Below are 16,021 nucleotides of genomic sequence, written 5' to 3' on the forward strand. Positions count from 1 at the left end.
GAGGTGATGGGCCTTTACAAATATAAGAAACCTGTTATGATGAACAACAGGTCTTTTATTTCCTTCTCTCTATCTCTTGATAGCCTTTTTGTCATATAAGAGACCTTATATTAGGTCTCTTATATCAAAGAGACACACTACTAGAAAACAGGCATTTCTGACGGAACGGTTCTGACGGACACTAAAATCCGTCGAAAAGTACGAAAATTCCGACGGATATTTCCGACGGAATTGTAATCCGTCGGAAAATTCTTTACTTCCGACGGAAAATCCGTCGGAAATGTTATATTTTCCGACGGATTTAAATTCCGTCGGAAATTTTCGACTGATTTAGTTTCTGTCGGAAATTACCGACGGAATTTAACACCTTTCCGACGGAATTTAAGTTAAAAAAAAAACCCCAAAAGCCTAATTAAAACAACGCCCACCCCTTTTATTTATGACTTTCCTCTCTCTCCTCTCACCGCCTCTCTTCTGCTACTCTCTCCTCTCCTCTCTTCTCTTCCTGTTCCTCTCTTCTTCTCTTTTCTTTCCTCACATCTCTTTCGTCACGTCTCTCTCTTCTCCACTTCTTTCCTCACTTCTCCTCTCTCTTGCCGCAAGGAATGAAGCTCACGGATTGTGGTGGTTCTCTAATTTTCCTCACGAATCTCCTCTCTCCTCTCTAATCTTCTCTATTTCATTCATATTAATGGTTTATACGGTCAAATTCGACCATGAAATCACTAGATCTAGAGGTTTCATGGGCGTATTTAGCCGTATTAAACCAAATTCGAGGAGAAATTAACATCCTACTTCGTGTTAAGGTATGTATTGGTTTTTTTTTTTAATTTTCTGGTTTTTTTTAAAAAAATTTTTTTGGTTGTATTGGTGGTTTTCGACTGTTGTGTGGTTGTGGTTGTATTTTTTTTTTTGTTAATTTTTGGGTGGTTGCTTGGTTAGAATTGTAGATCTAGGTTGGTTAGGGTTAAGTGGGGTGGCTTCGGGTGGTGGGTTTGGTTCAGTTAGGTTAGGGTTGGTTGTATCGTGGCGGAATTTTATTTATTTCAGGGGCTTCGGGCAGTCGTGGTAAAGGTAATGGGTTGTGGTGGTTGGAGGCGGTGATACGCCGTGCCGGTGGTGGCACGGCGTATTTTTTTAAAATTTCGTAAAAGAATTTTCCGATGGAAATTCCGTCGGAAATTTCCAACGAAAGTAAATCCGTCGGAATTTACGACGAATTTTTCCGGCACCTGAAAACCCCTTTTCCAGGGAAAATTCCGTCGAAAATCCATCGGAAAAGTGTTTCCGACGGAAAAAGTGGTTTTTCCTACGACCCCGTTTCCGACAACCACTTCCGACGGAATTCCATCGGAAATGGAGTTTCCGACGGAATTCCATCGGAAATGGAGTTTCCGACGGAAAAATTCCGTCAGAAATGGCTTGTTTTCTAGTAGTGACCTGTTGTATCAACCGACAGGTCTTTTATCACAGATCTCTTTGCCTATTTTATTTTGTAGTAGTAGACCACCTATCGTGCTATGCTTAGAGGTAATATTCTTGTATTCTCAAAATCAAAAACTCACTTGCTTTACTTATATACTGTACTTCCTCTGTTCTTTTATAATCCCACCATATAGGTTAGGCATAATATTTTTGGTAGTGGAAAAAAGGAAGAGAGAGAAGGGTAGAAGTACAACATTAACCATGCGATGTAATTATAAAATAATAAGAATCAAGTGTCAAAAGTAATAAGGTATTTGTAATGCGATTATAGACATTTTATTTCCTTAAATGGATATGGTGCAATATTTGTGAAACTTCTTTAAAAGACAAGTGGTGCAATAATTAAAAACAGAGGAAGTATGTAATATCTTACATCACGACACATTGTAGATTCTTTCTTATTTTCGTGAAGCATTACGTAAATCTGTTAGTTTGGTAGTAGCAACTGTCGACGAATTAGCTTAGATGTTACCCATCAGAACATCTATATTGCATCTATTGGTTGTGAAAAGTATGAAGATGCAATAATGTCAAGCCAATGCATCACCACCAAATATCATCTGAATTTTTTGTTTTTGTGTTGCACTATGAAGCTCACTAGTTTAGTCTTTTGGGAGCGTAAGGTAATCAACCGTTAACTTGGAAATTGGTGATCTACCATATTGGACAGTGTGAGGAGGGTAGCCTGTTGTTGGGGATCCCACTTCATCTATGCCCATGGCTCTATAAAAGCTTAGGACTTTACACTTTTTTAGGGTGTGTTAGGATTTTAATTCCTGACTATTTGGGGGACCTTGAATTAGAATTTTTTTATCATTACGCTTTTTTGTAAGAAACTAATAAGGAGTTGCCAATGAGTTTTAGGAAAACTCATAAACCTCGTTCATGCCTTTTTCCCAAGTAGGTTTCAACGGATATTTAGCATGAATCATAAGTTTACCCATGCCCGAGTTGGTCTACTTGTACCAGAAATGAGTTCGAGAGCGAGGCTAGGGTACTAAAAAACGTTCCTTTTAGAGAAGAATCGCTATTCTAGCCCAAGTGCGGCCTCCACTAGCTCTTCCTTTTTCACAATTTCATCACTAAACAATATGCAACGTGATACCTAAAACTAATTAAGTTTGTTGATTTTATTTACACACATTAATCACATAAGGATTACATTGCAACAAATGTCATTATTCTTATTTATTCCAAATTCATGAAAAGAACAATAAATAAACAAGATTCACCTTGATTTAGGTGATAAAACAACAATTAATTATTCAATTTTAGTCTTTACTTAACGAAAGATACTATGTGAAATTAATTAATTAAAAGTTTGTTTAAAGTGATTAAACAACACTAATTAATCAATTAAAGTTATTTAAACAAGAAAAGAAAAGTGATTTATCTAAGTGCTTAGGAAACTAATCGTTCTTCTTTGTATACTAAGATCTCCGTCTTATATATTTATGGACCTTCTTTCTTTTTCGTACCTCCAAGGACATCAAATGGATGAATTAGGGTTAAAGAGTATTTGGGAAGAAAGGAGAAAACTAGTATGATAGTAAGACAATTTGAGAGATTAAGGCTTTCACAATGCGGGTTATTATTTTGATTTTTGTGTCGTGATTAAGGCTAAGCGAAGACCCCTATTTATAGGCATAAGAATCTAGGTTTACGGTTTTAGAGCCATGGCTTCAGGTGGCGCGCGCAACTCTTAGAGTCGCACTGAAGTGTCCAGCACAACTCAAAGACTTGCGTGCAGTAGGCGCGCGCTCAACATTGTGAGTTGCGCGCGGTACGGTTTGCCTTATACAAAAACGCGTTTTTAAAACTTCCATAACTTTTGATTGAGAAGTTGGATTAAGGAAAATAAGATACAACTGTAAAGCTCTGGATGTCTATTTTTCAATGCCGTAGAATTAGGTTAAAATCTGTTGTGGATCAAAAGATATGGCCGTGTAAGTGTAAGGGTGTCGGTTTTAGGGTCCGGTTTAGTATTTTAATGATAACTTCTTCGTTTTAACTTAGAATTGGGCTTATAATATACCGTTGGAAAGCTCTATGAAAGGCTATCTATTTGTAGAGGTTATGAACATAAATTAGATAGGTAATTGTTCGGTTGGCTCGGTTTTTAACAATGTAAGATCCATTGGATCAAATCATTGCATTTGACGCATTTAGGTCCATTATTAATCAAGATTAAACATGAATGAACACGTTTTAGGCCTAATTAGTAATCGGACTATGATTTAAGATAATTTGGTCTCAAATTTGGGTTCTAACTTACTTCATAATGCTTTTCGGAGTCCATAAACACTTCAACTTTTATCTAGCATGAAGAACGAGTTTTTTGTAACATTATCGAACTTTTTGTCGGGATAGAACGCTAAAAATAGTTGTCTACAGACAATTGAAAGATTATTGTAAATTTTGATGAGGGTTGATAATTTTTTAAATCTGCTCTATATTCAAATCAGTCGTTGTAGTTTCCAAGTCATCCATGCCTTACTAATTTCGCATAATTTTGACCCATATAAGGCTAATTACATTTCATTTCTAGGATGATTTCTTGAAGGATGTAATGGGATTTCTCATGCGACGTGGACACTGTCAACTTATCTCTCTACACGGAGTTCTTATATGCCATTCTCAACTCTAAGCGGATGGATGCCTAGATCTATACAACTTGTACATAAAGGCAATTTTTGTATCATTATACGTCTTTGATGTAACGTACATCTTACTGTAGAGAAGCTGAACTATTCTCTCTTTTATGTAGTTTCGAGAGGAGTTTTTCATCTTGGTAATTGCATCAACTGATCAAAAGTGCAAGTTTTTTCAAAGATGTGGAATTACACTACAACCAATAAAAAGACTGTATGTTTTCTGATAATACTTAGGCCCTGCTTTTTTGAGCTTCTAAGCAGAGCAAAGCAGGGATCAGTAGAGTAGAGCAGATTTCAGCATAGCAGATTTTAGAAGAGAAGATTTTAGCACAACAGATTTCAACATTATTATTATTATTAACAAAAACCTACAAAGTCAATCAATTTATAAGAAATTAGTAGGGAGTCGAGATACAATCTAGGACCCAACCCCTCTAGCTATAGAAAACCTATTCATGCTAAAGATGTGAGAAGCCGCATGAGCACCTATATCCCAAGTCTTTGCGAACTCCTGAACTCGCTTCAGCAACGCAACAGTATCCTTCTCTAATTATTATTACTAAATATTATTTGTTATTATAATTATAATACAATATTAATTATTATTTTTGTTATTATTAATTTAATATTAATTATTAATTTGATATTATTAAATATTAATTATTATTATCATTAATTTAATATTAATTATTATTAGATATTAATAATAATTATTATTAAATATTAATCATTATTTTTTATTATAAATTTAATATTAATTATTATTTTTAATTTAATATTAATTATTATTATTAAATATTATATTAATTATTTTTATTATTGTTAAATATTAATTATTTTTATTGTTATTAAATATTAGTTATTATCATTAATTATTATTATTAAATATTTATTATTATTATTATTAATTATTATTTTTAAGCAGAGCATATTTCAGCAGAGCAAAATAGGGTTCAGCAGAGCAGATTTCAGCAAAGTAAAGCAGGATTCAACAGTGCAGATTTCATCAGAGTAAAGCAGGGGCAAAACAACTCAAAAAGTCAAAAGAACAGGGCCTTACTTGTCGTGCTTTTTTCTGGTTTGTGGATTACATTCTCTTACATCATATGAACTTCTAAGGAACAATCTTTCTCCTATGTAAAGTTATACAGTATTTTATATGAAATTATGAACAAAAAAAATTATTGTGAGGAGTTTTATGTTCTTTACACCTTTACCTTCCTACCTCTTTTTGGTGGCAAAATAATCTTTTCCGCCCCCCATGTTAGCCCTGAAGCCATTGAAAACCCTCTTTTCAATATTCCAAATAAGCTTTAGTGCCACAAATGCATATAAATGCAAAAAATCTCCAAACATGACTGGAAATGTATAAATCAGCTTTTTTGAAGAAAGTGTTGTAGAAAATTATACTCCATCTGTTTCACTTTGTTATAGTCCCATTTAAAATCAATCACTTGAAATAAGAAAAGGAGGATTTTTAATAATTAATTTGGAATTTGATTGCAACTTTGTAACTAATATAATGTTTTGTCTTTTCCTGTTTTATTTGTATTATTTATGGGAATTGACTATAATTAAATCACCTATAATAAATCTTGAGTGAAAAAATTTGTCATGTCAGCAATCCACTAGCACATATATTAACCAATCAAAATTATTTGATTCTTTAAACAAACAATTAGATTAGTTATTCACAAATTATGAAAATTATTCACCCTATAATAATGTTTGGAATATATTTTATATGGGTATATCATTTTAAAACGGCCAAAATAGTATATGGGACTAATAAAGTGAAACGGAGGAAGTATCAATTATAATAGTGTTGTGTTTCTTATTTCAAGTTAGTTTTTGTGAGATCACCACAATCTTCTATTGATGGACACTTTTTGTCTCGTCGCGCCTTTAATATATTCTACCTTCAGTTATTTTTAGGTACAACACTTTGACATTCACACTTAGGGTTCGTTTGACATTGCTGTAGCTTTATTTTTTTGGTTTTTGTTTTCCAAAATCATACTTCCTCTGTTTTTTATACTTGCAACACACATTTTATCGCGCTTTTCGAGAAGGTGATTAAACCAGGTAAACGAATGAATTAAGCTATGAAATTTAAACCATAGCAACTTATCCCTTTCTTCTTATAGGTGGTAAAATTTTGTAAATTAATTTATCCGTTTACCTAGTATAATATCTTCCTTAAAATGCGTGCCGAAGGGGTGTGTTGCAACTAAATAAAAACGGAGGAAGTATGATATATATCATATAATGAATAAAAAATTTGTTAAACTTATTAAAGTCTAACAACAAAAAAGTGAAAACACCTTTTTCTTATTTCTTGGTTTTGGTTTTTTTGTTTTAAAAAAAGAAAAAACTGAAAACATAAAATGATGTCAAATAAGCCCTTAATTATTTAAATCATGATAATTTTAAAAGCTGACAATTGAAAAGTAAAAACACATCTTTATTGTAATTTGTTGTTGAGATTTTATTTGTTTTTTTAACAAAAAAAATTTGAAAAACAAAAAATAAAGCCAAACAAGTCTTTAAATGCTTGATTACTTTCCATTTTTTTTACCAATCTAACACTAAGAATTTAATGCAAATCTAAGAAGATTATTATTGTTGTTTTCAAAAAAGAAGATTATTACTGTTCAATCATTGTCCACCGAAACTATTTACATCTAATTGTTTATGAATATTGAGTTGAATTAGATTATACATCTCAACTTAACTCCTAAAATATTAATTCGAATTTTCAAGTCTTAGGTCCTGTTCTGTTCGTCTTAATTTCAGTTCAGTTTAATTCAGCTCCAATTAGTTGATTCCAGCTCAATTCAATTCCTAATTTCCTACTCTCATAAACAATTCATTTCAGCTCTATTTAGTTCAGTTCAACTCTAATCATTTCAATTCATTTGTTTTCAGTAAATCGGAACATGTCTTAAGTCAATTCCAGTCAAATTGCACTTGTTTTATCAACCACAATACCAGTTGCACGTGGCCATACAATACACCCATTTTCAACCTCCCTATTCAGCTCACCAATTTCAGCAAAAAGAAATTCCCAAAATTTGCACTACTTTCTCTCTCACAAAATATCCTGTCCATCTTCTTCACCTCCCTTTCTTTCTATCTTTCACTGTAAATTCAACCCCCAACTTTCTAGGGTTTATCAAAAAAAACCCTCTTCAATCCCACTAAAAATGTCAACTTTTCTCTCTCCTCTCGGACTCAAACCCATTTTCCACCCATACCCATCTCGAATTCGGACCCTCCAAACCCCCTTCTTTCACCGAACCCATTTTCCGCACCAAAATCATCGAACCCCACTTGTTGTGGTTGCTAAATTCGGGTTCTTGAACTCGGGTCAGTTACCCGACCCGGAAATTTTCGAGGGCACTGTCAAAGAACTGCTTGGTAGAGCTGAAGGAATTCTTTACACCATTGCTGATGCTGCTGTTGCCAACTCTGATGTTGTTGATGCTTCCAATACTACTACTAAACAAAATGGAGATTGGCTTTCTGGGATTACTTCTACCATGGAAACTGTTCTTAAGGTACAATAAAGGTTTATTTTTAATTGCGAGTTTTATATTTATTTGAATGGCAGCGAATGCCTTACAACGGCTATATTGTATATAACATGCTTAAATCACCCGAAGTTTTGGAAAAGTGAACATATATACTCGTTGTATACAAGACCTACTATTTGCGACTTGAGTTTAGTTGTGTTAGTTTGAATTGGAATTAAAGTTGAATTGAATGAATAGGTGTTGAAGGATGGATTGACAACATTACATGTACCGTATTCTTATGGGTTTGCAATTATATTGCTAACTGTGCTGGTTAAGGGGGCCACATTTCCTTTGTCCAAGAAACAGGTACATTTTTTTTTACTTGTGTTGATATATTGGTTATTTTTGGAAGATGAAATGTCTTGTTAAATGAATATTGAAATTAGGAGAGAAATTTTATCGAGTGTTTCATGTAAAATGTTGTTCATTTTGTGAATGCTAGTATAGTAGTATGTGAAGGCATTTATATTACAAACAATTAAACAATAGAGTTAGGAACAGACTGAACAGGAAAAGAATCAAGTTCACTAAAGCTAGTTGGTTAGGTGGAGTGGGCTTATTAGATTTAATTGGAGTTAAAGGTTTGTAATTTGATTTTTAAGAGAAGTGTGGTAAGAATTGAAGAGAAGAGGAAGGGGAAGTCTTCAATGCGATGTGTGCGTGGAATGTTGCCTAAGATGCAACCTTCTAAACCAACTTAGCTGCCTAGTTTTGCTACAGGACTTAATTTTATTAGCTGGTAACGCAGCAATGGTTTAATTGTCCCCAAGCTACAAAAACTACTTGAATTGAAGTTATGGACCTTTCTTTTGAAAAATTAATTCTTTTGTGTAACAAGCATACACACCTACTTTGAATAGAGAGTTACCTTTATTAAGTGGCTCTCATCAAAAAGCCAAAGAAACAATGTCAACCAATCATTCTGACTACAAGCCTTTTCTGTCTGTGAGGATTCCACTACAGTGCTGCGAGCATTAGGCCAGGAGTCAGTCTAGCGCGCATTCGTGTCTCCATGTAGACTAGGATTCACTGTCTTGGATGAGCAAGAAAGTATTTTCATTCATATTCATTTGAAAAGGATTAGTGGTATTATTGCCTTCATGCCCTGGATGTTGAATCAAATTCTGAAAAGCATGCCTGTTCACTCTTGTTGGAGCCTTCTTCTGCATAGTGATACCAGGTAAGATCGGTTCAGGGTCATGGGATCCTTTTCTATCAAATAGGAAGGGCTGGTGCACAAAATGTACTTTGTTTGCTAATATCTTGGAGGATTATGACCATGTCTTTCCAATTGGTTGTTTTAACCCTTGTAAGATTTACCTGTTTCTCAATCGAGGCTAAAACACGCTCAATAAATTGAAGTGAGACATTTGGTGTGGAACTGAAAATTTTGCTCTTTGTAGAAGTATCAGGTCTTTGATACTGTAATAATCTGTAGCTACTATGACGAAGATTGTGATCGATTGGAAAAAAAATTATTGGGATTGTGTTGTTATGCTGTATAACAATGCCTTCTGGCTATCAAGACCTCTGTCTGGTTTGTGATTGTTGGGAGCAGAGCTTGAAGACTAATACCATATTGCCATTTTTCCTTAATCTCCCGTATGGGTTTTCATTTGCTTGCTACTAATGTCCATCTGATTGTACAATTTATAATTACCTGAAGAATCAATTGAATCATTTATCAAATGCTAGAAGTTTCTATCTATATATATATATATATATATATATATATATATATATATATATATATATATATATATATATATATATATATGTCATCATATTTCCATAGCACTTTTTTTTGCTGAGTAGTTGATGTAACAGCATTGCATACAGTTGTCTCATCACATTGTTTATCTGGATCTAGATGGAAGATTAGGGATTTGACTGAAATAGCATGCTTTTTTTGCAGGTGGAATCTGCTATGGCTATGCGATCCTTGCAGCCTCAAATTAAGGCTATCCAGCAGCGATATGCTGGAGATCAGGTAATCTTTTGTCTTCTCTTCAGTAACTCATTTCTTCCCTAAAAGGTTAGTTTTGTCATGGTTGTAATGGTTTTGTATGTTTCTTATGCTCTCTCTTCTTGTGGTCATATGGTTTGGGGTCTTGGGGATGATAGTAGTCTTCAGGGACATATTAAGTGGTTATTGTTCATTCGTCAGTGACTTAGTGGCTGTCTAGTGATTCTAGTCTTTGCAGTTAACGTCACTTAATGTGCCAGGTTTTTTTTTTAATTCCATTGTCACTCCCTTTCTATTATCAATATGTTGATTGCCAAAATCAAATATGGCCTGATTTTAGATGTAGACAGTATTAAATAGCCGGAGTAATATCTCTACTTGCCTCTCCATTTTGGGGAGATATTGGTTAGTTGAACTTGCTGCCTCATTCCAAATGCCCCTTTGGAATTGGAAGCTGGTGCTAAGAAAAGTAGCCATTCAAGATTTGAAGCTTATTCTGTTATATGCATGTAGGAAAGGATTCAACTTGAGACGGCTCGTCTGTATAAGCTCGCTGGCATTAATCCACTAGCAGGTATTTGGTGTCTTCATATTATTAGGCGATTTTATCTTGTTACTCACTATATTGCTTCCACTGGCATAATAAATCTGTTATATATATTCATTTGTTGATTCTTTTGTGACTTGTTCAATGCTTTCCTTCTATTATAGGATGTCTGCCAACGCTGGCAACAATACCAGTTTGGATAGGTCTTTATAGAGCCCTTTCAAATGTAGCTAACGAGGTATTACAGCACAAATCGTACTTAATAACTCTCAGATTTATTTTTCTTTCTATGTTGTTACATTACTGCTTGAATGTTGCATTGGATCATTCATATCTTCTTGTTCTCATGTATTTTTTAGGGACTTCTGACTGAGGGTTTCTTTTGGATACCCTCACTTGCTGGTCCTACTACTATTGCTGATCGGCAAAGTGGAACTGGCATATCTTGGCTTTTCCCTTTCATTGTAAGTTATTAATGACTTCTTGTGCTCAATCTGTGCTCTTATGCTGATTCCAAAATGTTGGTTTTACTAAACAATGGTTAAAACTGCATTAATTTGTTCAGAGCATAGCATGCCACCATACTATCATTGAATCATCGATTTACTTATTCGATGAAAATTGGTGAAAATTCTTGGATTACTTTTACTATCTAGATTTTCCTCTTGACACTAGTCTTTGACTCTTACAGGATGGTCATCCGCCGCTTGGATGGCCAGATACAGCTGCATATCTTGTTCTACCAGTGTTGTTGGTTGTGTCACAGTACATATCAGTCCAGATTATGCAGGCATCTCAGGTTGGTCAACTCCTTTTGATTTCTATTAAGTTCTTATCATTTTGCATTCTCCCCTACCAAGTAGTATTTGGTGTAGTGGGCGAGGGTTTCACCTTTCACCTTATGACCTTGAGGTCTTGGTCCAATAGATTCTTACTGATTAAAAAAGAATCTCGAGTGGATTATATGCGATTCTTGTGAGGCTGTAATTCGCAGGGGGGGGGGGTAGCTTTTCATGTATTAGCAATTTAGCATGCTTAAGGCTTCGTGTAAGAATTGTTTCAATCAATCAATCAAAGTTTCAGTCTCATAAGTGGTATCGTTTACATGAACCAAAAATGATTATTCCGTATAGTCATCCACTAAAATCTTCCTCCTCCATTCCTTTCAATCAAATACCTCATTCTCATGCAAATCCATACGCTTCATATCCTTCCTAACTCCTAACCAAGTCATTTTCGATCTCCCTCTACCATGTTTAATCTTTCCATGATCCCACTCTTCCACTCTTTGTTCCGATGCGCCCTAGATCTTCGTCTCACATGTCCGAACCAACGTAGGCGATTTTCCCTTAGTTTGTCTGCAATGCCTGACACCTAGTTTCTTTCGAATAACTTCATTTTTGATTTTATCTCTTAGATTGTTCCCGCACATTTATCTTAACATGAGCATTTCTGTAACCTCCATCTTTTTAATGTGCCCCGTTTTAAATGCCCAACATTCTGTACCATAGAGCAACACTGGTCTTGTGGAAATCCTATAGAATTTCCCTTTCAATTGTAAAGGAATGCTTCGGTCACATAACACTCTCGTGGCCACTCTCGATTTAAGCCACCCTGACTTAATGTTGTAGGCCACGTCTTGATCAATGTCGCCAATATTCTGAATGATCGATCCATTATATCTAAAACACTCACTCATGGTCAAATTCTTTCGTCCAAACTCACTACATCACATCACTGCTTGTCCTCGTTTATGTACTAAAGTGGCATACCACATATTCAATCTTAATCTGACTTAGCTTAAACCCTCTAGATTCCAACCTTTGCCTCCATTGCTCCAATTTGGTATTAACCCCATCTTTAGTTTCATCCACCAAAACAATATCATCCACAAACAACACACACCATAAAATTGTTACAAAAAGAAAAGGGCTTAGCGTAGACCCTTGATGCAATCCAATTGTAATAGGGATATCTTTTGTCAACCCTCCACACGTCCTTACATTTTTTACACATCCCAATACATATCCTTAACCGGGTGTACGTACCGTCGTGGAATACCTTTCTTCAACATTGCCAGCAAAATACCTCTCTTGGCACCTTGTCATAGACATAATCAATCAAAACCATATGGAGATCCTTCTTCTTTACCCTATAAAAGTCCATCATTTGTCTTATCAAATGGATTGCTTATATGGTGGATTTCTTGGACAAAAAACCAAACTGGTCATTTAAAATGCTTATGCACGGCCTATGTTCAATTACCTTTTCCTACAACTTCATAGTGTGACTCGTAAGCTTGATCCCTCGATATTTAGAATAGTATTGAACATCTCCTTTGTTTTTATAGACCGAGACCAAGTTGCTCTTCCTCCAATCTTGCGGGATTCTTGTACAGGGGCCCCAAAATTAGATGTATCCTTATTAAGCCGGGTAATTTTATGTATGAATGCTTGTGGTTTAGTGATATGATGCAAAGGTTTTATAGAGAAAGTGCGGAGTTCGACACTTGTTCAATGCAACTTTCTTTTTGTTTGTTAGCTTTTCAAGACTCCAACTTTCTTCTGTATCTTCTTTCTCCTCTTCTCAGTATATGGCTTTAAAACTTTTTTCTTTATTTTCTTTGTATACATTAATAATCCTAAATTCCTAATTTCTTTTTTCTGTAAAAAGTAATCTTAAATTCTGCAAACTGTTGTCGTATCTGGCATGGTTGTGTGTCTATGAATAGTGATCATACTGCGGTGGAGAACTCGACTTTCTGATGGAGAGCAGAGGCAATTGCCCCTATATATTGTAACCTTATTTTCCAAAGTAAAGGTAGGGTTTTCCAAATCATCAATTACTTGGAATTCAGTGTTACAAACCTAGTCATGATGTCCCAATTTAAGTGATTTTTGCAATTGTATGTGTAGGAGTGCGATTGCATATGTTAAAAACTTTGTTGGAGTGTCTTAAAAGGAACAATTTCGCACCTTAACTTTTTAAGAGTACTTTTGCTGCAAATATTGAATGTAGATTTGTTGTCTACCAAAACACCTTAGACCTGATAATAATCCGACACCAAAGTAATGGACAAGGGTCAATCACTACTTTAGTCGTCGTGTTAATTTGTATTTATGAATCTTAGAGTAGGTGCAGTCCAATAATTGCAATATTTCTCCGTATCACCCCAGATGGTATCGTGTAGTTGTTATGCTTTGATTTGGAGAAGCCTTGTAAATCGATGATAAATAGCTCTCAGTGAGTCACACTTCCTAGAGTAAACTTAGTGTATTGAACCCCAACGACCTCCTCCGCTACACAGTTGTTCTCCTGTATCCATGCCTCTAACGGTCTCCTCCGCAACCCATTTGTTCTCCTGTATCCATGTCTTTGTCTCTAAACGAAAAGTGGATTACAAATTGATCGATAAGATCAATGTTTAGAACAAACCTTCTAGTTATCGAAGGATATAAGTCTTGTCTCTGAAAATAACATTAATTAATGTATTATCTTGCTAATAGTGATTAAACCATTCTTTAAGTTGGGAAGATTTTGGCATAGCTTCCAATTGTTCTAGCACCTAGCGGATGTTTAGCACCTCGTGTGCATACAACCTAAAGAAAGATTTTAGCAATTAGTTATGCACCTCTTGTCAGAACTGTTTAGCTTTCTAAATTTAATTTAGGGCATTTTCAGTGTTTTTTTCTTCTTCTTGATTTTATCAATTTCTTATATGGCGGCATAACATTTCTTTTGACATCCAGCCAAATGATCCAAATATGAAGACTTCACAAGCACTGACTAAAGTTCTTCCTTTGATGATTGGCTACTTTGCGCTTTCAGTACCTTCAGGCCTAAGCCTTTATTGGTTAGTTTTTCTTTTCTATTGTGCTTAAATTTGAAGCCTTCATTATGTTGCTTTAGTCCTGCAACTATGGTTTGATACTTTGATTTCTTTTTCAGGTTTACAAATAATATCTTAAGCACACTTCAGCAAGTTTTTCTTCAGAAGATGGGGGGCGCAAAGAATCCAATAGGGAAGTTTAGTGATGAAATTTTTAAAGAAGAGCAAACATTGTCCTCTAAAACCATTAATGATGATATACTAAAAGAGCAAACACCGCCTCCAAAAACTGTCCTTGAAACTAAAACCCAGACAGAAGAAAAATCACCTTCCACAGGGTTACGACCAGGAGAAAGGTGATCATGGGTTTCACTACTTATCCTTGACATTGGAGTTCTTTTTTGTTTTTGTGATCTTAACTCTAATATTTATAGGTTCAAGCAATTAAAGGAAGAAGAAGCTAGAAGAAAACGCCAAAGGGAAGAGGAGAAGAAAAATGAAGCACCTACAGTAGATGCTGCATCCAAGATGAATGGACTTGAGAAGCAAGATGACTCAGTTGGAGCTGCTAGTGAAAATGAAGCTCAGTTGGCTGGAAGCAAAACAAATCAGCTTGCAACAACTAGTGTTGACGCCTCTAATGGTTCTACCTCTATTAATGGGAGTGTTGATGCTTCTTCCAAGGAACATCATGATGCACCTGAACTCACAAGTGAAAACAATCGGACAATTAATGATTCTACTGGACAAGATTCAGAAGATGTAAACCAGGTACCATTTTTTTCCTGCATATTAATTTGGGAGTTTACAGACACATCTTAGGAAAGGTATATTCGGCCATTTGGAACCTAGGTTGCTCTCAAACAGAATGAGAAATTTTTTTTTTTAAAAAAAAAAAAAAAAAAAAACAAAACTCTCTTTTCTACACACCATCAGGAATGAACTAAATCATCAAATTAGTTATTTTTCTTACGACTCCAAAATTATTGTTAGCCAAAAATAATGTTAACTAGGAGTGTATTAGAGTCTTGTCTTCTTCATTTAGAAAGATTCTTAGAAAGGAATTGTCATTTGCTCCTCAAGGAAGAAAGATAAGTTTGTCATTCAAAGAAAAGGTGAAGTTTCGAAAATGGGAAACAACCTTTGTGAGATTTCCATGAGCAATGTTTGGATTTTGGAATAACTTAGGTCTCATTTCATATAGTTTAAGGTTACAATTTGTGCTATTTAGCATTAAACTCTTGACACTACTTGGAGAAAGACTGGAAAGTATGAAAGATGGTTTTTAAAAAGGTTGTTTAATAGTTCAGGAGAAGTCAAACTGAAACTAATGCCATCATCAAATGACCAAACTCAAACTTCAGTTGAAGTAGAGCTTTAATACGGAGTACTACATTTGCTAGCTTCAAAATAGAATGAGAATGTTTATTAAGCTATGGTTTATTTCTTTCCAGGAAGCTGTCGAAGCACACAGTAGATTAGGCTCTGTGGACCAAAGATCTGGAGGGGAGACATCTTAATTTATTCAGATATCTAAAAAAGAAGCTCTAGCATGATTTCAACGAAAGTCCTATTTTGCTGAGGAGATTTGTGATATCTACTAAAATATATCAGTGATGATATTGGGGTAACTAGAAGGCATTCTGTTTTGCATACATCGTCAAATTTGCCTTGAGAAATACTACGCACAATTCAGTTTGCTTTACGAGCATTGCCAATCCAGACGTACATTGTAGTCCAGGTAAGGATAGAGTACTCTTGAGTGTGATAAAGAGGTAGGAATTTGTAGTCCTTACAATATATATATCCAACGCTTTCGCCTTTTGTTACTGAATTTCAGATAGTTCTTATGGAGGGATTGTATTGTACATCATAATCATATACGAAAAATGTAAATGAGTTGAGAAAATTTCATTTCATAAAGAATGCAAGAATTCAAAGCTGTCACATGCTTGACGTGTA

The 16,021-nt window shown here is 34.9% G+C and overlaps 1 protein-coding gene across 1 annotated transcript; it reads left to right on the forward strand.

Moving 5' to 3' along the window:
- The first annotated feature begins 7,175 nt into the window (after positions 1-7,175).
- LOC145582762 (ALBINO3-like protein 1, chloroplastic) lies at positions 7,176-16,021 on the forward strand. The gene is made up of 11 exons (XM_081639774.1): positions 7,176-7,699; positions 7,913-8,023; positions 9,633-9,707; positions 10,197-10,257; positions 10,395-10,468; positions 10,590-10,694; positions 10,922-11,029; positions 13,980-14,083; positions 14,179-14,415; positions 14,494-14,830; positions 15,514-16,021. Exons 1-11 carry the CDS (start codon positions 7,346-7,348, stop codon positions 15,577-15,579), a joined length of 1,632 nt encoding a protein of 543 aa, XP_081495900.1. The 5' UTR covers positions 7,176-7,345; the 3' UTR covers positions 15,580-16,021.

This window comes from Chenopodium album, chromosome 15, assembly GCF_948465745.1.
Source record: "Chenopodium album chromosome 15, dcCheAlbu1.1, whole genome shotgun sequence".
NCBI lineage: Eukaryota > Viridiplantae > Streptophyta > Magnoliopsida > Caryophyllales > Amaranthaceae > Chenopodium > Chenopodium album.